The sequence below is a fragment of the Chroicocephalus ridibundus genome, chromosome 6 (genome assembly GCF_963924245.1).
Source record: "Chroicocephalus ridibundus chromosome 6, bChrRid1.1, whole genome shotgun sequence".
NCBI classification, from domain to species: Eukaryota; Metazoa; Chordata; class Aves; order Charadriiformes; family Laridae; genus Chroicocephalus; species Chroicocephalus ridibundus.
In genome coordinates, this window is record NC_086289.1 from 19327047 (window position 1) to 19350482 (window position 23436).

At 38.9% G+C, this 23436-nt stretch overlaps 1 protein-coding gene across 2 annotated transcripts in view; it reads left to right on the forward strand.

Moving 5' to 3' along the window:
* HTR7 (5-hydroxytryptamine receptor 7) overlaps positions 1-23190 on the forward strand; it is a 37106-nt gene extending 13916 nt beyond the window's left edge. The window contains exons 2-3 of one of the 2 annotated variants that reach the window (XM_063339613.1): positions 10130-10876; positions 19428-23190. In XM_063339613.1, coding sequence (XP_063195683.1) covers positions 10130-10876; positions 19428-19464 — 784 coding nt within the window. In that variant the 3' untranslated portion in view covers positions 19465-23190. Of the gene's footprint in view, positions 1-10129; positions 12128-19427 lie in introns of those variants that run through there. The other variant, XM_063339616.1, reaches the window with a different exon arrangement.
* Positions 23191-23436: the final 246 nt, after the last annotated feature.

Sequence of the window (23436 nt, forward strand, 5' to 3'; positions counted from 1 at the left end):
TTTTTCAGGAAAAGAATGAAATTAAAACCCATGGTGCCCACCTTCTTGGAACAGGAGGTACCTCTGGCTGACTTTTCCACAGGTAATATTATAGACCCAGACTCCATATAAAGATGCTTTGCACCCAAACTTTTACAAATAAGACTTTTAATTAAACCTGCTTTAGGCTTACATTTTCCTGTATGTAACACAGTTTATTGATAGACTGTGTTTTTTTCCTGCTGAGCTTGGGCAAAAAAAGTTAAACTTGAGGTGAACATGTACAATTTTTACGTCCCCGACCCAATGGAACATAGCAAAATCTTTGCGTGATTTTTGACAAATTCGAATCTGCCTTGAGGTCAATACAGCTATGGAGAAAGCCAAAGGCGTCCAAGTAGATTAGTTCTGTATCGAGATTCACCCATAATCACTATATAGGTGTTCGTTAGGGCTCTTGCAAAATTACTGTCATGGAGAAGCAAAGAGGAGAATTTGGACCAGGCCTTCCCAGTATTTTTCCTGTCTCTTCAGAAAGAGGAAGAGAAAGAAGGGGGAGGAGGGAAGAAGTATTCTAAAAGGGGTTGTTCCTTAAGTGCTTTGTCTGGAGATATTATGTTTAAATTGTTTGTATTCAAGGAAGGAAGAGAGGGGACATAAATATCAGCCCATTTAAATAGCTGTTCCCTGAAGATACTTCGTTTTAATATAGTGGCATTATCAGTTCAATGGGCTGTGATTTTTCATTTCATTCATCGCTTATGCTGTGGAAGTTTCTGAAATGCTTCATTTAGTTGTACTAGAGACATCAGTCATGATTTTCTGGTTAAAGTTGTAGGAAGCTTTAATTTTGAAACACCATTATAACTTTCAAAATAATTCCTTTTAAGCTGATGTTTAGTGTCAATCCAAGCATGACTCATGTAGTGAAGTTGGAGAAAATCACCTTAGCCATTTCTACTTTATAGGAGCCTGACGAGGGTTTTCTTTTTTAAAAAGACAGTTTTTCGTAGCTCTGAAAATCAAGCCCCCCCACAATTTAGTTGAAGGTATCTGTTAGCTTACCTCAAGGAATACAAAAAAACCCTGGTTATGCAACTAAAGCACCAACCTTGGCTTGTGATGACCCAGCAATCAGGGTCTACAGGCTTATTCTGTGGTTCTGGGCAGGCCGCTTAACCTGCATCTGAAGCGACAGCCTAGTATGCTCAGGCAAACCCCGATATTCAGCTTCCCTGATCACCCAGTGCAGAGCTGCCCCCTGCGTGTTTAGGCTTTCTCCTGGGAAAAGCAAGGGGCACAGGAGGCCTGGTCTTATGCTGGTATGGTGCCAGGCAACAGCCAGAGTGCTCAGCAGGGCACGGGGACTTGGGAGTTATGCATTTTTGTGTTATTGAATCGGACGTTCCTGTGCTGTTTTGTCAACCTCCACCTCCTGAGAACCACCTAAAGGCCTAGTGTCCCATCCCCAATCTGAATCTCCACCACTCGTCCTGAGAAGCTCTCCAGGCTGCCTCAACTGCATCCATGCGGGAACTCTCCCGTGTGCGTCTGTAGGCATTTCAGTACCCTCTCTGAAGGTCCTCCTGGAGCTTGCTTTGGTTTCAACTTGTTTGTAGCACATACATCCTGGGACCCACCTTGCCGCCAGATACAAAGGGGTCATCTGGTGGGTCTGTGTGAATGTGCCTGCACACTCATGGGGGGACAAGATGGTAGACTGGTACATTGGCCAAAATACAGACAGAGATTCTGTGGGCTATCAGCCTGCCTCATTGCTCACCTAAGGCCTGTTTGCGCTGGTGTCTGGCAGAGTACAGAACTGAGAGAAAACACATTGCAATTTTTACTACAGCCTACTTGAATGCTTGCACAGAACAAGATGGTCCCAAGACTGAGGCATGTCTGGTGGTTGTCTCCTGGCACGTCTCCTCTGGCCTGGCTGAAGCCAGCAGGCTGGCTTGGAGTCACAGGGGCTTGTCTTTGCCACAGGACAACACCCGTCAGGATATGGGAGGGTGAGACATCTGAGCTCTGTTAATAAGTTGTGAGTTTGAGAACTAAAACCATTTCTGAAGGCAATAAGCAGGGGGGGACATATGCCAGAAGAACCACAGACTAGAAAAAACCCTGAAACCTTCATTGGCTTCGACAGTACCCCTGGGTGTGAAGGATGAGAGGGATAAAATGGGGGAAACCTGAAAGGAAAATTTAGTATCTTTTCCAGTTCCTGATCTGCAAAAAGTATTCTTTTCCACTCCTTTGTTTTCTTTTGCTCAGAAACTGCCTCTGTATAACAAAGTAGGGATTTAATCTCAGCTGGTGCTTCAAGAAACCACATCTTTGCTTAAAGTTACTCTCCCCCACATCAAGAGCAAAGCAGCAAATAAACCTTTTCCTATTGGCAAATATCAACTGTACGGAGTGCTTCTGCCTATCAGCTGGCCAGCTTGGGTTATCCTGATGACATCCAACTCCTCTGTTTTTCCCTCAACATTGCACATGGTTGAACACCGTAATGAAAAATGGATTCTTCGTATGTATAACTTGCCCAGATTTGGAGAGCTTTTGAAGTGTTACAGATTATCTATCAAAAAATTAGGTGAGAAGCACTTTTGAGCTCTGTATATAATTAATCCCGTTGCACTCTGTCAGGAAACCACACTTATGTACGGGGACCAGCAATAATGAAACCACACAAAGGTGGAGTTCAGACATTTTGAAAAAGTTTAAAAATAGGAAGTCTTCCATTACAGCATGCAACTTCATTCTAAATATTTCCTTGCCAAAGCCTTTTTAGTTTTCAAACACATCTATGTTCGAGGAGTCTGGTGAAGGAAGAATAGCTGAAACCCTTTTCCCTTCTTATGTCTCCTACCTTTATGTCATTGGTGAAGATACAAGAAAGGAAAATATACACATACTGTTTTCTTGAAAGAGAGTTAAAGAGAGTGTTTAGTCTATAATATAAAATATTTATTTGGGTAATTGCAAAATATTGGCTAGAAAATACGTATTATCTATCATTCAGGCGCTGTTGCAAGATAAACATCAGCAACTACGTGTTGGGACCTTCGCTTCCAAACAGTATATCATGTCCAGTGGAAAAGCAAAGGCTACCAAACTGTTTTATCAGAAACTAAGAACAAGGCAGTTACAAGTGACAAGTGCTTTGACAGACACGCAGAGGGAAAATGAATGGCAAAGGGTGAGGACAGGTAAAAGAAATTTGCCAAGGTCTGAAAGGAAAGAAATACGGTTTCAGAAATTGCAACCAAGATAATAGCAATCGAATGGAAAGACATTGCACTTCCCTGTCTGGCAGTAGAGTTGTTATGTATTTCTTAGAATGAGAGCAGGATACACCCCCCCCCCATCTATGGGATGGATGTCTTAGATCAGTAGTCAAAAATGAAGAGGGAAAAATACAGAGCTAAGAGAGAAATAAAAATAAGGCAGGGCAAGAAAGTGAAGTAAAAATAGAATGAGTGAAATAATACAATGAAAAATAAGCTAAAATAAATAAGAAAAATATGAAGCTCTAAAGTTATGCAATGCAGGAGGAAGAAAGTCCATGAAAGTACAGAGAAACTGAAAGAAATGTGAGAGAGGAGAACATAATCTTCTACTATGCAAATTACATCCCTTTAGAATGAACAGATATTTAAGTTTGATTGACTTAATCCTCCCCCACTGCTAGGAAAGCCTACACTTCTTGAGTTCCATCAAAAATAAACCCCTACAATGATTCTGAGAAAAAGAAAAATCAAGTCAGAAAATTTACTATGTGCAATAAACGTATAGTGCTGGATTTAACATGTACCCACTCTAACAGTGCGCACAAACATCTTCCTTTTGCAAAGAGAATTTAAGGAAATACATTTAATTGAGAGCAAGAAGAGGAATAATGCAAAGTGTTAACATTGCTGAAAAAAACCCAAATATTTCATTCTTATTCTTCCAAGCATCAAAATTAAAATATCACTGTTTCAATATTAAGAATAATTTTGAAATTTTTTGAAAGGTGACGCATAAGCAGCTAAAGCAATACATACAAAACCAAACATTTAAGATCTTTCACGTTACTGCATTGAACATTGACTGAGAAGGACGAAGTAGAGCTTTAACCATTTCTAGCAAATACAATTAAGATATGGAAGCTGGCCGCTCTACTAAGACTTTTTATAACTATGTACTAATTCACTACATAAAAAAGACGCAACATTTAACTAGATAGAGCACAGAACTAGTTGAACAAAGTCTTTTTTTCTCCAGTAGAGAAAAATGGTTTGATTGGTAATGATTTGATTTTGTTAGTTCTGCTGTCTCGCTCCAACGTTGCACAATATTTAGGTTTTAAAGGGATCTAATTCATATTCTGAAAGCTGTCATGTATGCAATGAAATCAGTAACTTTGTTCACTTCTGGGAAGGAGAAAAGTGTTTTACTGCCTCTGAAATATCCTCCTCTTCCCAGACACCAACCTGGCAGTTACCACGATGTGATTATGAGGCCAGCCTGCACTGCAGAAAGGCAGGTATCAATACTCTTATACAGTAATTAACAAGGGTACTTTTCACATTATAATACCATAGTCGTGCACTGTAATGCTCATGTCTCAGCACATAAGTCTTGGTATGCTTCTATCCCTTTACTTCTGTCTGAGTTACTTAAATATGTGATGGGAATAGTATTTCCCGGATCAGTTTGTATGCTTTATTCTATTTAAAAGCAGGTCTGTAGGACAGAGCATCTCTGCCTTAGTGTAAACACAATATCTTTGAAAAGAAGAGAACAACTTCTGTTAGGTGGTTTGACATAGCCATAACAGAAATAATAGATTTGTTCATTGTTTCAACTTGTTACATTTACATTTAATTTACCATTTAATGTATCGAAGTATAAGAAAAAAATATCTATATCAATCACTATACTAGGGAGAATATTTCTGAGCGCTGGACAGCTTTTAGGAATGGCTATTATTCTTGTGCTCCTATTCTTGTGAAGTATCTCTTAACGTTGCACTGAATTTAACAGGAAAATTATAAAGATCATCAGAGAATCACAGCCACTGAAGGAAGATCAGTAGATCAGCATCGGTCTTCCGAATAAGTTGTTATTGCAGGTGAATCATTAGACAGGATTCTATCGCTGTGGGCTGGCAAAGGAACTAATACAAGCGGATATGCATTGAACCTGCAAAGCTGCTGTACTAGAAAAAGAGCACAAAAGCAAAGAAGGAAGCATTTTTGTGTCTTTGAAATAAAAGAGTTTTATGACTCTCTTAAAATACAAAAATAGGAAAAACTGAAAGAACCTCAGGTTAAAGGCAGCTCCTGGTGAAACGGTAAATGATAACAGAACAAAATATCAAGATTCCTGGTAGAAATAGCTATAATATACATCGGTATTATTTCCAGTACAGTGTTTCTAGTTCTATTCCATAGTAATCCAATCTGCTTCATAAAAGCAAAGTCAGGCGGTGAAAGATACTAATCTGTTTCTGGAATAATTGTCTGTTAGATCAGGTCAGTGAATTCTGAGAAACAAATCTGGACTAATTAAAATGGAATTCTATCTGCCTATAAAGTACATGTAGACCAGAGGCAAAAGAATTACATGTGTGTGCTTCAAACATGGTATAAGTGATCCCAAAGTCATGGTGCATTCAATTTATTATTGAGTTGGGCAGGAGGCTTCAAAACAGTTTTAACGCTTTTATCTGTTAGGTTTTCTATTACTCTGTGACTTTGCTCACAGTGAGAAGCAAGTCCTTCACTTTTTTCTTTCTCTTTTAGCCATATAACAGATGTAATAGGGATTTTGGACACAGGATCCCAAATTGGACCATCCTATTACTATTTTCTTTCTATTGCTGCAGTCGCTGTTAAGTCTCAGTTTGCTTTCTAGATATTTCAAAAGGTACGAGCACTAGACCTATCTCAAAGTTTCCAATATATCTATGAACGATTCACCGTTTCTACAGCTTAAATATTACAGATATGGTTAGCTTTCACAGGAACAAACACAAAGAAAAGGAAATGAACCTTTCTACTGCTGAAAAAAAATCATGTTCGTGCCATAAAGACGAAAAAAAAAGGTAATGCCTGGTTAACCTGAAATGCTACCATGCCTGGCGCTTTTTTCTTTTTGGAGGAAGAATTGGCATCATCTTCTACACTTACAGAATTACCAATCAATCCAGGCACAAATGGAGAGTTATTCACATGAAGCTGATGAGAAAGATCTGGCTTCGTGAACTCATTCCACGGTAGCGCAGATAAAGCAAACTGCTTTTCACGATCTCCTAAATTAGAGAATGAAATAAATATATTCACAAGAAGAGAAACCTTGTAGAACTTTTCAGACTTTTAAGCATAGTAACATCTAGTGGAAGACGATGGCAGCCCAGTTGAGAGTTTGATAACCACTGTGCAAGCAGTAATGTATGTCAGCCATTACAGGCACACGGCTAAACGTAAATGGGAAAAGGGAATATAGAGAGTCACAGAAAGATAAAATGATGTGCCAGGAACAGACAGTAGGGTCTGTGGATGCCTGTTCCCTATGCCGTATACTGTTCTACTTTCCATATATGTTACATCTTAACACTTGCTGTAACATTTAATATATCGAGCACACTGTAATAAGAAATGCCTGTGTTCAAGTTCAAGCGACAAAGGAGACTTTTAGCCCTGTAGGATCAAAACTATTCTGTGTGGTGGTTGTCATGCATCAATGTCAAAAAAGCCAGAATAAAAAAAACACAATCTGAATGATCTCAGGAGCAGTCCTGTACAGCCATAATGGTTTTACATTAAATTGTCTGTAACAATTACCTGCCATTAAATGGTAACAATTTAGAGGTACTGGGAAAGAATACTGGATCACAGGGAACCAGGTTTTTATTAAGGGGGAAAAAAGGGACTTAATTCATTTACCTTTTCCATTGTTGGTGTTTTGTGGGCGAATATGGCAAAAGGTGATCATTCACAATAGCCGATGATGGCACCCCATGAAGGACGGAGCTCTTTACCCCCCACCTACATTTGAACAGAGCTCCAGCAAGAGGATGGCGAGGGATAATTTTTCCTCCCTAGAGCTGGGCACCTTGTGTGCGCCTCACACCTGAGTGGGACTGCGGCACGGGGGTGGGTTTCTGGTCCTCCAACGGGGAAGAGGAGACACTGAAGAAATCATAAGAAATCAACCCAGAATGGGAATGTGCTCGTGTGTTTATACACATTTGTTTAAAAAGAAGTTTACTCTGTCCCTCACCATTTGTCCTCCATTTGGTCTATGTTGCCTGCTCTTATTTTGAGCTCTTCGAGCTAGTAGCTGTTTTACAGATTTCAATGATGGAGTATGAAAAAAGTTCCCATCCTCTTTTTCGTTGTTGTATCCTCTGGATACTAGTGCCGGGTTCTCCCTACTCATTTTTCTCCACTCACCCAGCCGGATTTAGTCTTTTTTCAGCTAAATCAGCTGATTTAGTCTTTTTTTTTTTTTTTTTCGAAGGTAGTAATTAAAGATTAAGCATTACAAAGCACATTTTTGCACTGAATTTGACACAATACTTTTGAAGTTCATGAATCTATTAAGTCTTGGACACTCTCTAGTGTATTAGACAACAGTAGTGATTTACATTATTTTGAAGTTGTAAGTTTTCAAGGGTAATGGTTTTCATATATAGAGATAAAAAGATAAAGTTCCTTCATTTATGCCTGCTGACTTTTTTTCCCTATCATACTACATTTAGCAAAATGGGTAAGGCAGAAAGGATGCTGGTGTATTTTTATGTTAATTAATGTATTTTAATTTCAAATAGCATTTTTGAAGTTCAGAAAACTTCCAAAAAAGCAGTACCAGGGCAAACCTAATGAATTTTAATTCTTTTCAGTATACTTCTGCTTTCATGAATTCTTTTTGTTATATTCTGATGCATGAGAATGCATCAGTCAGCATTCAGAACGTGCAGCCCACAGATCTGATTTTTACAAAAATACAATTTAACTTTTTAGCTACATAATAAAGCTCACCTCATAATCATATTATTTTTAATGACCAATTGGGTAATAGCTAGAAAAATACATCCGTAGGGAGCATGGACCAACTTTTTAAAGATTTTTTTAAAACAGCACATTGTAAGTGACAAGCAAGCTCTGCACAAAAGATGTGTTTAACTCTTTGGTAGCTAAATCATGTGGTTCTCAGTTACATTGCTTAGAGCAGAATAATGTAACCCTTAGGCAGTTAAAATCTGTAACTTCACCGCATTAACCCTGCTCTTCTACATCTTGGAGTGCCTCGGAAAACTCTCAGCTCCTTGGGAGCGCAGTTTTGGCCGTGATGCTGTAAACCAGAAATCTCCGTGGAGGCTACAGTATGCCCACAGCTGCTGGAGCAGGCGAAGTGTCGATATTCTGATGCTGATGGTGAGGTGCACAAGAAACAGCCTTTTTTAATAGCACGGTCCGTGTGTCACACTGCTCTGATCCCAGCCAATTTTAATAACTGTTCTTAGCTCGTGGCCCCACCAGGCACAGCTTCGTTGGCACAATACCAGCCTGCTGTAACGTACTTGTGCACGCTGTCAAGAATAGGGCACAATAAACCAGTCCTGTCCTTTGTGTAACACTTGCCATAGCAGTATTGTAAAATCAATGATGTTGTTGAGAGAGACTGTTGTTACTTGTCAGAGCAGATCATGAAAGGATGCTTTATCCTTCCAAAACTGTAGCATACCTGGGGGTTCTTGTGTACAGCAGCAGCAGCGGCCGTAATTTACTGCATTGCAGTAAAATCAACAATGCAGCATTCTGCAGAGCCAGGCAAATACTCATATTTGATTTGCTAGGTGACTAGAGAGACAAAAAAGGCTTCAAAAATATTTTTAATCACGTTACTATATTTCTTGTTTGTAACCCTCCAAAACCTTCACTGTGCAACTAAAGACTGGTACCTCTTGAAATGTTGTTCTGAAACCCAATTTGAAACCATTTCTGTTATGAGTAGCAACGTGAGTCACACTGATTTTTCTCAAAATTCTTTCTTTTCGGGGAGGAAAAAAAGGACAATTTGAGAAGTTAACCTTAGCTCATAGGTAGGTTCCTGTTGAACAGAAACCAAATTTCAAAGTAAAAGTGTTAGATATACAAAAGGCATCCAATTCCATCTAAGAGAAACTTCCTACAGTTAGAGAGGAAATAAAAGAAATTTTTGTAGTTGAGAGTAAACACAAACTTTTCGTATTGCTGTCCAGCTACATAGGGCAGTAGTGATTATTTTTTTTTACTTAGAACAAAAATACATGGTCTAAGCTGTTACAGCGTAGGAAACATAGAAGTTGTTGGTGTACTTCTTTTTTTTTTCTATGGAAACTTGACATATAAATATTTTTCTTGTCTGTTCACAATTTACCACTTTATACTCAGCTTCTAGTACAACTATGTTTTTTCACCAGGTCTTCTTGAACTGATACTGTGATAAGATTGTTATTTTGTTCAGAAGAAGTTTGAATGTTGAATAAATGTCATTTCTTTCTAATTAAATGATGCTAAAAAGAATTATTGTAGTATTGAAATAATCTACTCTTGACATAAGTTTACCATTTGTCATTCCTGTCTGAAACATGAAGGTAAGGAAGACAGCTCATCATCTCAGTTTAGTGGGAGGGGTCTTCATAAGTGTTGAATATGTAAGGATGAAGAGGAAGACAAACGCATGCTTGTTTTAACTTAACCACGCGCTCAATACAAAAAATGGTAGGCTTTGTGAAGCGAGTGTTCATTTATAATCCAACATTTCCTAAGCTACCCAAATGAAATTTAGGTTTCAGAAGTTCCTTAATAACCACAACAAAAAAATAATTATCTGTATGAAGATTGCACAAATTCATTAAAATCCCAGTCCTTTGTGGTTAACGGGAGATTTTCTTCTAGAATTAAAGACCTTTTATACAGAATATCAGCACTATAAATTTTCAAGTGAAAGACACGTGACTTTATAGGTATGAAATACATGCTGAGAGGAATGAAAAATATCAAATGGAAGCCTTAGCCAAAGGTGTTTTATTTTAGAGCAGGCTACATAAAATAACTTTTATCAGTGAACCACTGCACTGTATAGTAACTCTACGTTATCGTTCTAGGTACCTGGGAATAACAAGACCTCTTACCTACCCTGTAAGGCAGAATGGGAAGTGTATGGCCAAAATGATCCTGTGTGTATGGCTCTTATCTGCCTCTATCACTATACCCCCTCTCTTCGGTTGGGCCCAAAACGTAAATGACGAAAAGGTTTGTTTGATCAGCCAAGACTTCGGCTACACCATATACTCCACAGCAGTTGCATTTTATATCCCGATGTCAGTGATGCTTTTCATGTACTATCAGATTTACAAAGCTGCCAAGAGGAGTGCTGCTAAACACAAGTTTGCTGGTTTTCCCCGGCCAGAAGAAATGGAAGGGATTTCTATGAACGGAGTTATAAAACTGCACAAAGAATCTGAAGAATGTACTAATTTTTCACGACTCCTAAAGCATGACAAGAAGAACATTTCCATCTTTAAAAGAGAACAGAAAGCTGCCACTACGCTTGGGATTATTGTTGGGGCTTTCACTGTCTGCTGGCTGCCCTTCTTCCTCCTCTCAACCGCCCGGCCCTTCATCTGCGGTACAGCGTGCAGCTGTATCCCACTGTGGGTGGAGAGAACATTTCTATGGTTGGGTTATGCAAACTCTCTCATTAACCCTTTTATATATGCCTTCTTCAATCGAGACCTAAGGACAACTTATCGCAATCTCCTGCAATGCAGATATAGGAATATCAACCGGAAACTATCAGCTGCAGGGATGCATGAGGCTCTGAAGCTTGCAGAAAAGCCAGAATTTGTTCTGTAAGGTCAACTCATCCTTTACTATGATAATTTATTGTTTTATCACATTAGCTTTTTTCCCCCACAGATTTGGAAGAAGAGTTATGGGAAGAACCAGGCTTCTTGAGCACTGTTAATGCAGTCATCAAGAAACTGGAAGGTAGCAAGGTTAATTCCCGTACAGCCCACCAGTCCTAGCAAGCCTGGAGAAACAAGAGGACCGTCTAAAGAATGTGGATGTAAGAGGAATAACAAAAAGGGGGAGGGTAAAAGGTGGTGCAGGATGTTTGAGTTGCTAGTGAGGAGAGAGCAAAGTTGGCCTAACCTATTTGTTCGGCCCTTGGCCCCAGGCAACTTTTAGTAGGTCTGAATGTTGGATGCATCTTGTACCCTAGAGATTTTTTTCTGCAATAAAGACCTGAGAATGGTGAAAAGTTCAGTATAATTCATTGCTTTCTACTTTGTTGTTATAAAAATAAATCATTTAAGACGAAGCTGGATCAAAGAACTTCTACTGCTTAGAAATAGTCTTTATTATAAAAAACCATATATCCATTAAACATTAATTTACCAGATTGCCTGGAAATAAACTACTTTGTGAAATTTAATGTTGCCTTTGCACAGCAACTATGGCACTGAAAGAGTATGTTACACTTCCAATGCGAATACAAGAGTCCGAGTAAAGTCCCATGGACCAACATCTCCTGCTGCATACAGTCATGCAGCACAATTAGCTGCCGTGCTGCTATGCCAGTTACATCAGGTAAAGATCTTGTCCTATATTTCTGACATTACAAATATGTCTGATTACAGTTTATTTCAGGAGCTGTCTGGTCTTTGTCCATCTTTTCTTTCTTTAATTCTCTTGGCTTTACTAGTTGAGCCCTTCTCTAATCTAGATGGAGTCTCTGACTGTGCTCAAGTAGTTTCTGTTGATGTATGGCTAGTCCTTCTTCCACTTCGGTAGTTAATTTATTGTCACATTGAAAGCTCTACTAGCTTCTTGGGATTTCTTTCCTTTCTGAAGTCAGTAAGGAAAAAATAAACATAAGACTTTATGAGGTTCATAGACATCTGGACTTTATCCTTACAAACTGATTTTGGTTATCACTTCTGCTTAAAATGATTTAAAGCTTTGCCTTGTGTAAGAATCAAGATAATTTACGGTTTCTAGTTGTTTGCCCCACCACCGCAGCTCATCCAAGTATGTGATTCTACTTCTCCTGACTCTGGTAACAAAGCTCTTCCCTCAGTGGAGCAGGGTCAAGTATTACAACAATATTTGTATTTAAAATCTAATGATAATAAATGCATTAGTTATATTAATATGTTAGTACTAATGTATTAATATAAAATGCACTGATTATGTAATATATTACTATAATAACCTAAAATAATAATAAACTTAGAACAATTCATAAGAACAAGATGCTTTTTCTGGACCGAGTTTGCACTGCACACCATGTTCCAGAGGAAGCACGAGGATAGATACACTGGTGAATGAAGACTGTTTCAGAGCTCCATCTACTTTTTCAGATGTCAGGACATCAATGAGAAGACGTGATGTTCATTACCACATTGCCTCAGCGGCAAATCACACTTCAGGCTAGCTTCTGTCCCCACTTTCTCAAATATGAAGCCAAAATGACTTAAATGAATTCAGCAATGTCAATTTGGACTAAGGCGAGAGAAGTTTGTGCCAGATGCCTTGTTCAAAGCATACAGGCATCATTGCAAACACTTGAGCTGGGAAATGATAGATACCCAAGACCTGGATCGATGTGCTGAGCTGTGTACAGAAAACAAGCTTAAACCAATTTAGATAGATTTATGCACTAGGATACATAGAGTAGGAAGTACGTTTTGACCTCATTTTTAGAGAAGGATCACAGTTTTGTAATAGTAAGAGACAGGCTATATCCCAGCTTCAAAAAAGTTTTCTAAAGAAGTTGCAAATTGATTTGGAACAGTCCGATTTCTTTTAAATATTCCGACAGTATTACGTGCAGAAGGACAAAAAACAGATTTTGGCCCAGAATATCCACCAGCTCTGTAGCGCAGAGTAGAGCTGATGTTAAGTCAAGCATATTTTCCATATTCTGCCTGAAATTAATGATGTTTCTGACTTTGTTACCTGTCAAAGTAGCATTTGCTTTTTCTTTTTTAGTTCCTAGCGTAAATAAGGAGGTCACAGGTCTTCTGTAATTTTTTTTCCCCTGTGAGAGGATATATAGGAGAACATATAAATAAAAGTATCTGTGAAGATTCCAAGTGGGATTATAAAACTCTGAAGCTGATTTCAGAATTCTGGTTGGAAAAGTTTCGGCCATTTTTATTATGCAGGAAAGTCTGAGAAGCTGTTTTTTCCTCCAAATAAGATTTTTTTTTTTTTTTAAATGAAATATATGTCTTATGAGTCAGAAATTGACATTTGCCCAACTGTCACTAAAGGCAATTGCTTTCCTCAGGGAATGCATCCTGCAGGACTCCACCTCCCCTCTGCCATCTGTTTCAGGTAATGAGAGCCCAGGGAAGAACAAGACTTGTTATGGGCTGCGTATCAATCCTTGAAGTTTTTGGAGATAAACAGCTACCTTTCATCTCCGGATACGTTTGGAAAGAAACGAGAAGAACAAAAGAAAAAACCAAGTCTCTTCATGCAGCCAAAACAAAACACAGCTATGTGGCAAATGGAAGCTGTTGTTAGATAGAGCTGGATTTGAGGGAAAAAATAAAGAAGTTAAGAAGCTTAGAAGAATGTCCCATTATCCACGCGCATGGGTAGCACGGCATTGAGAAGAGGAGAAAACTTTCAGACAGAATTATAACTAAAAGAGGCTTAGATAAGAAGCACAAGGAAATAATTGCTTGGGTTTAAGAACAGGATTTTATAAAAGGTTAATAAATAGAACTACATAAAAATACTTAACCGCAGCAGTAGTATTTTTTAAAAATCAGATAATTCACTACTCATCTGACAAAGATGTAACACATCAATGGGTGCGAGAGAAGTCTACACCATCATGCATGCAGCCTGGTACATGCTAGTACTGAACCCTAAAAGAGTTTACAGCCTTGGTCTGTGCGTCCTTTCCCATGTTTCTATGAGAAAGTGAGGGAGGTGAATCAAAAAGATGTGTCTGTGAGAAAATGGGAATATAAAAACCTCAGAACAAGCCAGAGCATCGGGAGGCCAGTGTAACACTAACTGAATAAAGACAGAGAAAGGTGACACATAGGAAGCAAGACATGGAAACAGTTCTAAGTTTCAGACTTGTGATTGGAAAGCTACTTTTTGGGAAAACACGCAAAAATCTAAGGGTAAATATCCATGACTTTGAGGATAAAGACACAAACCTTTCTAAAACATGCTTGCACAATCCCAGTGAAAAGACTGTTGCTACCTCATTGCTTAAAGGGGAGCTGGGCTCTGCACGTCAGCAAACCCCTATTTAAAAAAAAAAAAAAAAAAATTAATAGCAGCACAAAATAAACCTTGAATTTAGGTAAGATCTGTTGCGAGGTAAAAGCAATGAAATCTAAGCCAATCTTTCTTTTTAAGAAACAGCGCCCGCTGTCTGAATCCACGAACTGTAGTCATGGAAGGATGTGGGCGACAGTGACAGCTAACTCCGTAACCCCACTCCTGGGAGGTTTGGAAGGTTTCAGCTCTCTTATCCTTTCAAGCCACAGTCTGAGATGTGAGAAGTCCCTTGTTACCTACAGAGTGTGAAAGACTTGAAATATCGGACAATCTCAGGCTTTCTACGAAGGTAGCTGTCACTCTGTGCAACATTCGAGTGTTTGAAAGGAAAGGTTGGTGCGGGTCCGTAGGTGCACAGGGCAGCACAGTCCAGAAAACAAGAAAGCCTGTAAAAAGCTACCCTAGAGAGTAGGTTTGCCATTAACTACAGTGCAGAACTGGCCTTAACCCAGCTGGATTTTTTTGTTTGGGGAAACTCAACACAGCATTTGTTATTAGCTACAGTACCCACGTGCAGCGTTTCTGATTAGAAAGCTTAGTCTTATTGCTGTATGTCCTAGACCATCTTTCTACCAGCCACTACGTCCGAAATTGATTTCTAGTCACTATGTGATTTCTGGATGCTGACGGTGGCAGAAAAATGGGACCAAATTTTGCTTCCATTTACTAGGCCGACAAGTTTTTTTGACAATTGTGCTTAGTTCATGCACACATTGCACTTCTGTTTGCTTTCCAGGATCTCACGAGGCTGTTTAGCTCTTGGGCTTGCTCTCTCTCTCGAGTGGGAATTTACTTCTCCTTATTCAGGGATTGAAGTCACCAAATGCATTTTTAGGTTGGGGCTTTTTTTGCTTTTCCGGTTGGCATTTCTGAGGAAAAGTAGCTGGCTATTCTGGCTCAGGGAACGATCACTCAGCTATAGCATGCCTAAACACTGGGAAAAACAAAGGAACACTTGGGAAAAACTCTAGGAAACGCTCAGGCAGTGATTTCAGAGTGATTACCATAGTCTATTCTAGGAGCTGAGGAAGTCAGGAAGCAGCTGTGCAACTGCTGCCAGCATCTAGACCACCTCTTCATCCAGCACAAGCAGCCACTCAGTCACAGTCTTCAGCTGCAGCCCGAGATCTTCAGGTGTTGCCAGAATTATCCAGACGTCAACACAGGGAGGTGCCAGTCACACCATCTTTACTTTGTACCTCTCTTTGTTCACCTCTAAAGCGGTCCTCGAGAGCGGCCACTGAGGCAGTTCCCTCAAAAGAGTTTTAGTCACAGCTGTGCCAGAGATCCTTCCCTGAGCCTACCTCTCAGGACAGCAAACACATTTTTACCCAAGATAAACATCAGCGGTGACCAAAATAAAAGCCTAAGAGCAAAGCTCTGAAAGGGGCATAAAAAAAAGATAACCCTTACACAGCTCATTATATGGTATTAGCCATACCCTGTCTGTAATTTATCCCTAAAGGCACCACTAGCTCTCAAAGGACCCCAGGCGAGGGAGGCCTGAATGGGCCTCCTTTACTTGAAACCGTCTTTCCGTGGCACGCCTCACGTCTGTGATACAGCAGCCAATGTACGCGTTGCACTTTACCAGGAAGTCCCTTCATCCTTCTAGTCTTGTCCTGCTCAGATGCACTGTATTTATGACGTTTTTCCTCAATAACCGGGTCACACAGCAGCTTGCAGTAATGCTTTAGATGAATAGGCTGCGACTGAACAATTCTCCCCCTCTGTATGCAACGCCCTTGGAACAGAATTTGAGATAATGGTTTTGAAAAGAGTTTGGTTTGGTTAGTTTTTACAGCCTTCCCTGCCCACCCTGCTCCCTTCCCATCTCTCTCTCGTTCTATTGAGTTAATTACCCAGTGTCAAATGAGTAACTGTTGCTCAGAGGTTCTCAAGTGTCACATCTGACCATATTTCTTCATTGCCATTCCTGCTGACAGCTGCGGTTGTAAATGTGCTGCTCGCCTACGGTAAACCACTCTCCCATGCAGCAGTAGCAGTTAACCTGCAGTAGAACCAGGCAGTAACAACATACAGTATTTCCCCGTGGTATTTTTCCTCCCCGTTCAAATAAAAGTGAAGGTTTTGTTGCACTATTAATGCATCATGGAAAACTGTACTCCCCTTGCTCACTCGGTACTGCTTTCTTGAGGGAGACCCTCGGTGGCAGAAGCCTCATCCCTAACGTTTTCTCCCAGCTCCCGCAGTCAACCAGTGTGTAGGTTTAATGCCGGAGCACAGTATTTGCACGTACCAAACTCCTCTGTTTAGCAAGAGTCTCACTGGGAAAGAAATAGCAGAGTAGTAAAACATATGAATTTATGATAGTATCTCATTATTATATGTCTATTGCTTCACATTTCAGTTTCATTAAAAGAAAAGCAATGTTTTTCGTGCTCTGTTCAGATGATTTACTACCTAACACCACCTGTAGAAAGATATGTCAAATGGTGTGAAATAAATCTCCTACAATGCGACATGGAGAAGGGAATTTTTATCAAATTAATACTACAAATAATGCAGACAGAATCCGTTCACTCCCCCACCCCAGCTTTATGTCAGGAAAAATGGATTTCCAGGCAGCCTCTGCTCCAGACACTGGGGTCAGCGCAGCATCATTAAAAGAACATCACTGAGGTAAGTTTTGGGATCGCTGACCAAGATGCTGTAGGTACAGAACTCGAAGGAGTTTTGAAACAATGCCGTTTGTCCTGTTGCTTTCCTCTAGCTATCCACTTAGATTTCCGTATTATTTTTCTTATCTTTCAGGAAAAACTATTCAAAGTATAATATTCTCAGAAAACATGCAAGGTCAATGTATCGTTAAATCTGGTTCACGGTTTGCTTAAAAACCAGTTCTTGTCCTTTAAAACAATATTTGTCAGCAAGACACAGAGAGAGGGAAAAGAGAAAATTCAGAGACATGGGGAATAGTCAGCGTGCAAAATTATTATCCCAAACAGAAGACACTCAACCCCTTATTTCACAGAGGTAGGAATGATGAGGATTGGATTTTTCTTTTTTTTTTTTTAAGAGGAGAGCTCAAGTAAATAAATAAAAAAATAGCCTAAGAAGCGCCGCATTAGAAGAGCAATCTTTGCAACCTTCAAGATGTACAAACTTATACCCCTCTTTATTCCTTTTAATCTCTTAAGTAGTTATTGCCACCGAAGAGTGGGTTCAGCATGAGTTTGAAGTGAATTAAAACTGTTTTCTCTACCCGTTTTCTAAACATTTTGCCGAATAGGCCTGCCATTCCTCACACTCACCATTCTGGCACCCCTTTCAGTTGCCCTGCTGCGTTGCCAAACTCCTTCTCACGTAGCAATATTTCCAATAGGGCAGAATGGCTTCTACTTGCTGCTAACTGAAAGATGCTTATGATTCCCCAGATTGATTTTTCTCCATTGCAAGCAAAAAAGGAAACAACAAAAAACCAAACCAAACCCACTGAGATATTGTATTTTCTTAAATATATTAATATACGATTAATGTAGGGGATGATATTTTAATGATTTGTAACTTTGTGACTTCACTGATTCAAATTATTATTTCTGTCATTTAGGATCTTTCACGTAGAACTAATCAAGTTACTTCAGCAAAAAAATACATACAGATGTATCAAAGTTTCCAGAAGAGACCAATGCATTTTTATAAACCAACATACCAGACTGAATAAATATTTTCCTTTTAGCTTTATATCTACTTAGTCAAAAACAACAATATTTCGTTAATTCAGTAGTTGTGTGGTCTTGCTAGTTCCAGAAAATTGTGTTTACAGTATACTTATTTTTACTTTCTGCAGGAGAAGAAAAAGACAGCCACTGTAATATGGGGTTGGTTCAGCCCTTCTAGAGAATCTATGTTTTAAAGCGTGGAAAAATATAGCAGAATGCATCTGGATAAACTCACTAATGTCTCAGAGAACTTTGCATCTTTGACCAACCTAACCAGGATTTCAGGAGGTCTGTGATAAAATCTCAGAGATTCTTCCGTCAAATCTACCATCCTGAAGATGGTTGCAAGGAAAAATTACACAAATTAAATGAACATTTACTTCCCAACAATAGTTGCAAAAGCAGAACAATCACACCCAATAAGTAAAACCAATCATGATATTTTTGTAATCTTAAACACCACAATGACAAAATATTACATCTGCTTCATAGAAATACAGAAATTAATATCTTAATGGTCTGTGTTTCCAAACTGAGTAAGACCTACTTACCAACAATTTTAGACTGTTTACCTTGCATATGTAATTAATGGAGACTTTCACTAAGGAATGCTGGAGCAAGTGGCTGTGTGTACTGGTGTAATTCAATGATTTCAATAGGGAGGCTGTAACGAGACGAAGGGTTACTTCGCTGCATGCTGTAGGCAGGCAGAACTGGAGCTAGGGTGCCTTTTCTTGTGATCTCACAGCTGTTTCTCTTAGAACATTGCAGCCTGGTTACTGTAGAGGATTGGTTCTTCCCTTCACCAAACTTGAGAAGAGGGACAGGAATTTGCCCTAACTATAATTAGAGTGATGGTGTTATAGGTAGGATAAAATACAATGTCGTCGCAGCTAAGATGTATGTTCTGTGCAAAGCCTTTGCAGTAATTATTTGTCTATAGATGATTTTGTGAAATTGAGGGAGAAGTCTTCACTATTGCTCTGGCTCCTTTCTCCCTCTCTTGCACACGTGAGGTCCCCACGAGCAGTGACACATGCGTAGGCTTGTGCTGCCACCGGAGGCTGGAAGGCTGGGCCAGATGTGGGGCTCTCGGTAAAACCAGCTACATTTTCTGTATTCATTTTGGGTTTCTGCCACTGAATTGTGTAAAACAGACTGGGAACTTCCTCAGTTCTCACAGCAACCCAAAATGAGATGAGCACAAAGGACTTGACAACCAGCAGAACCCTCCACTTTCCCCTAGCTTCCTCCTTTGTACGGGTCCTCTGAGAATTATCTCGTTAGACATGATCTAATTGCCTCTTAAGAAATGTTTCCATTTATTTCTGTGGTATCTGGATCAGGGCTTTTAGTTGCTCCAGGACATTTCTCATCTAATTCATCCACTTTTTTTAAAAAACAGGAGAAGTTCTGATTTCTCCAGGGAAAAAGAGTCATGACCAAATGTGCATCAAAGCAGCCAGAAAAAGCCAAGCCAGAACTGGAAGAAGAAAAATGAAGAGTTGGCTTCTGAAGAACCGGATAGATTTATGAAATGTACTTCATCTTCTTTTGATGGGAATGTGCTAAAAATACTCAATGAGCTCAATACATTACATTAAATACATTTCTACTGGAAGCAGTCACATCTTGTTTGTTATGGAGAAAAGTGCTGCTATATACAAATGAAAAGAGTTTTCTGCCTGAGAAAGCCAAATCATTTCAGCAATAAGAGTTTGGCACACGGGGTGAGGAAACAAAAATGCAGCTAAAACTCAAAGATGAAGCACTGTACAGATTTCCACCGCTTCAAACAACGTAGAAGAGCATTGATTTGCATTTACCATGCTTGTGGATCGTAACGTTGGTATTAATATTCAGGGATCGTCGGTGATACCGGATGTATTTTGTTGTACTGCAAAAAGAGGTTTTCAAGCAAATGGTGGCTCTGTGTGTGCTTTCAGGGCTCGTGTTAAAGACATGCTATGCACCTGGAATGGGATGGAGAAAGGCAACAATAAAAGACCGATTTTTGTAAAAGCGTTCTGTTGTACTAAGTAAGCGGCTGTTTACTTGTTAACATACACACAGTTTGTTCTCCTTAACCTTTTAAAAAAGTTGCCTCTACTTTACACTCTGACAAAAGTAAGGGATAGAATTATAACGCGCACATATTACACCACAGTTAATTTACAAATAGATTGCTTTAACGTAATTTTCATCATCTGACAATTTATAAAAATCATTTTTCTCTCATTTTAACTCAAATAACTATAATAGGTTGGAGAATTTCCATAGCACTTTGGTTTTTGTCTTACCGTCTAGCCAGACTAGACTAGTATCACAACATTTGTTATTTTTTAAAAAACGTATTTAAGAAGGGTTGTTTCTGCTAATGTTTGGTTATAATTAAAATAAACCCCTTTGACTTGACAAAAAATAAATAGGCAAGCATTAATGACCATTTGTCCCAGGGAAAATTGATTCAAGGATTCATTCCTTAGGTATGCCTCTGAACATTTTTTTTTTTTGAGCTTCTTGTATTCATTTCCCCTCAGAGTTTCCAAACTGTGTGTGGTTACACAACCCACAATGCAGTGGGATATGCCATTCCTAAAGGCTATCTTCTTTAAAGGTACATCTCGATGAGCACTTGCCTTATTTCCATAGCTGTGTGATTTGTGATAATTTAGTCCCCTACTTGCAGTTTAACCAAAACGCTGCTGGTAAATCGTCCGCTACACTTGCCATTACAGCTTTGATTTCCGCTATTTAAATTAACATACAAGTTCACAACAGTTACCTAAATAAAGAGCCAGGTATACCAGCACAAGCCAATTCATCGCTTGTCAGCAAGAGGTAGAGAAGGAATGCAAAACAATCCATGCTAAGCCTATATAAAACCTAGAAGAGAGAGCCTAACTCATCTGCTGCTCGTTATCCTGACACCCTAAGCTCGCTCCTGTGGTTACACCGGAGCGCAGCGGAGTAGCACACCTTCATTGTACGAGGTCAGCAAGACTCTCTTCAGTACTTCACTGGAAAAAGTAATCACTGTAAACTCTGCATTTAAAACAACATGAGTCCCATAATTTGCTTTATTTCCCCAAAGAGAATGACACGGGTTATTTTTTTACTTGGTTAGCCTTAAGTATTTAATGTGAAATGGGACAGTTATTGTCAAAGGACCAGTTCCGATTGAATTACATGAGAATACGTTCAGAGAATCTTGACTGGAGTCAAAATTACACTGGCAAATAATAGTATAACCAGACCTAGTGAGAAAGGGAGATGCTAAATATAACAGTAAAAATCTCCAGTCTCTTTCTTCTTTTAAAAAAACTGCAAACCTTAAAATAAAGGGCAGTGGTCAGACTCTGAAACTCATTTTTAAGCTGTATGGTCTCTCTTGCATGTCCGTTTCACAAAGGAAATGAAACAATTTTACTTAGATGAATTGGACTGCCACTTCCCTTGTTCATGATGTTGTGTGAAAACCTTAACTTCAAGAGAAATGGAAAAATTACACATCATATGAATAATTTAAATGATTAAAAAACCCCAACAAATAAAAAACTCCTACCAGTGATAAGTGTTTTTCAAAATTCATGTGTTTTTTTAATGCTGTCATTTTAAGGTTAAGTGAAAATTTATGCTTTAGGAGAGATATAACGGATGGGAAAAGAGTCAGAAAGAGCTTTTAGCTGTTAGGGATCTACAATTCTAGATAGATAAGTGTATACATATATATACACACGCACACGCTCACACACGTATAAAGTTGCAGTTCTGCCTGATATTTTCATCAGCAGTTTTTCATCCAGGAGTTTTCAGACATGTGAACACCACAAAGAACGCTGGAAACAACAGAACACTGACACATTGTCATGCACGATGAAGCTCATTTTTTTTTCCTACTGTAACTGTCAGGTCTGTCACCAATGCACAAACCCACGCAGTAACTAGAAGAGTCACTCAAGCCTAAGTACGTATTCAAGACTAGCAAATAACGCATACAATGTTTTAGAGGATTAGAAAAAAGTAGGGCTGATCAAAAGAAGTCAAGAGATTAGATGGCCTGCTGGGATAACGAGTTGAGCTTTCAATAGTTTCTGTAGCCAGTAGTACAAAAACAGCACAGGGACTTGCCTTACACAGAGATAATCCAGGTCCCCGGGCTATAGACAGAAGTCCAACAGAGCGAATAACGCCAGAAACAAGGCTCAGATTCACAGCTTGGATCTACAGAAGATGCCTTTCTAGCTCAGTCACCAAACCTGTGCTGGGGCGTGACAGCGACGCTTTGCGTTTTCACAGGGCTGCCTTGTGGTAGCTATTACAACATTTGTCATTTTTAATAAATAAAATTAATTTTCCAGAAGTTTTGCAAAACCCTCGATCTTTCACTATGAGCCCCAGCCTGCCTTGTTGTCCATAGGTGTGTTTGGGGTCAACAGTTAGCTGAGTTATTTGGTGGATCAGCCTGCTACCCCCTTATTCTATATCTCCTGTCCTTCCCTTGTCGCCTGTTTTTTGTCCAGATTGATCTGTGCTTTACAAAATTAAAGCCTTTTCTTAGCTGCTGCCTTGATTTTAGTTTAAAGTTCTTGCTAAATTAGCTGGCTTTATTCAGATGACAAAGTGATAAATTTGCTTCAGACCCGAGTAGAAAATAAACACAATGATAAAAGAAGAAAGCTTTTCTTCTTATTATAAAACGCACTGTTGAAAAAGTTATGTGAAAGCAAGAAAATACGTTTCTATGTATAATATGAAAAGTCAGATGCTCTTGATAATTTTAATAGATAAAAATGAGTTTTATATATTATTTCAAGTCTGCCAAGACTTTTAATATGCAAAAGTTACCAGAGGATTGAGCTGGAACTCTGTGTTTTAAGTCATATATTTTTCCCTGAGATGCAGTAAAATATAAAGATGGTTAACGTAAGAGACTATTGCCCACAAATAGCTTACCAAGAAACACAAATACAAGGAAACTAAGCTCTTCAAACTGTAAGTGGCCTACGCTGAAAGTGTTGAGTGTCTTATCCCGAAAAGAAAAAAAAAAAAAAAAAAAGAATTGCTGCCACTTGCGTTGCAAACTAGCAGACTAATTTAGTAGAAAAGGAAATAGGGTTCTCCAGTATTAGGTACTGAGTTATATTATGCTTTTAAAATGTATAAGCCCAGAGGGATATTAAAATGTTAATTTGGATAGTATTTAAAAGGTAATTACTTTTGTACAATAAAATAAGTCTACTGAATACTAATCCCTGTGTCATGTGCTTTCTTTGAACTAATGCTACAGAAAATAGAGAATCCATTTGTTTAAGTGATTTTAATTTAGATTCATAGAAGACATTCTCATCTACAAAGAAAACCTGATTCATTTTTTTTTAGCTTGACTCATTTAAAATCCTTACTGTATCAAA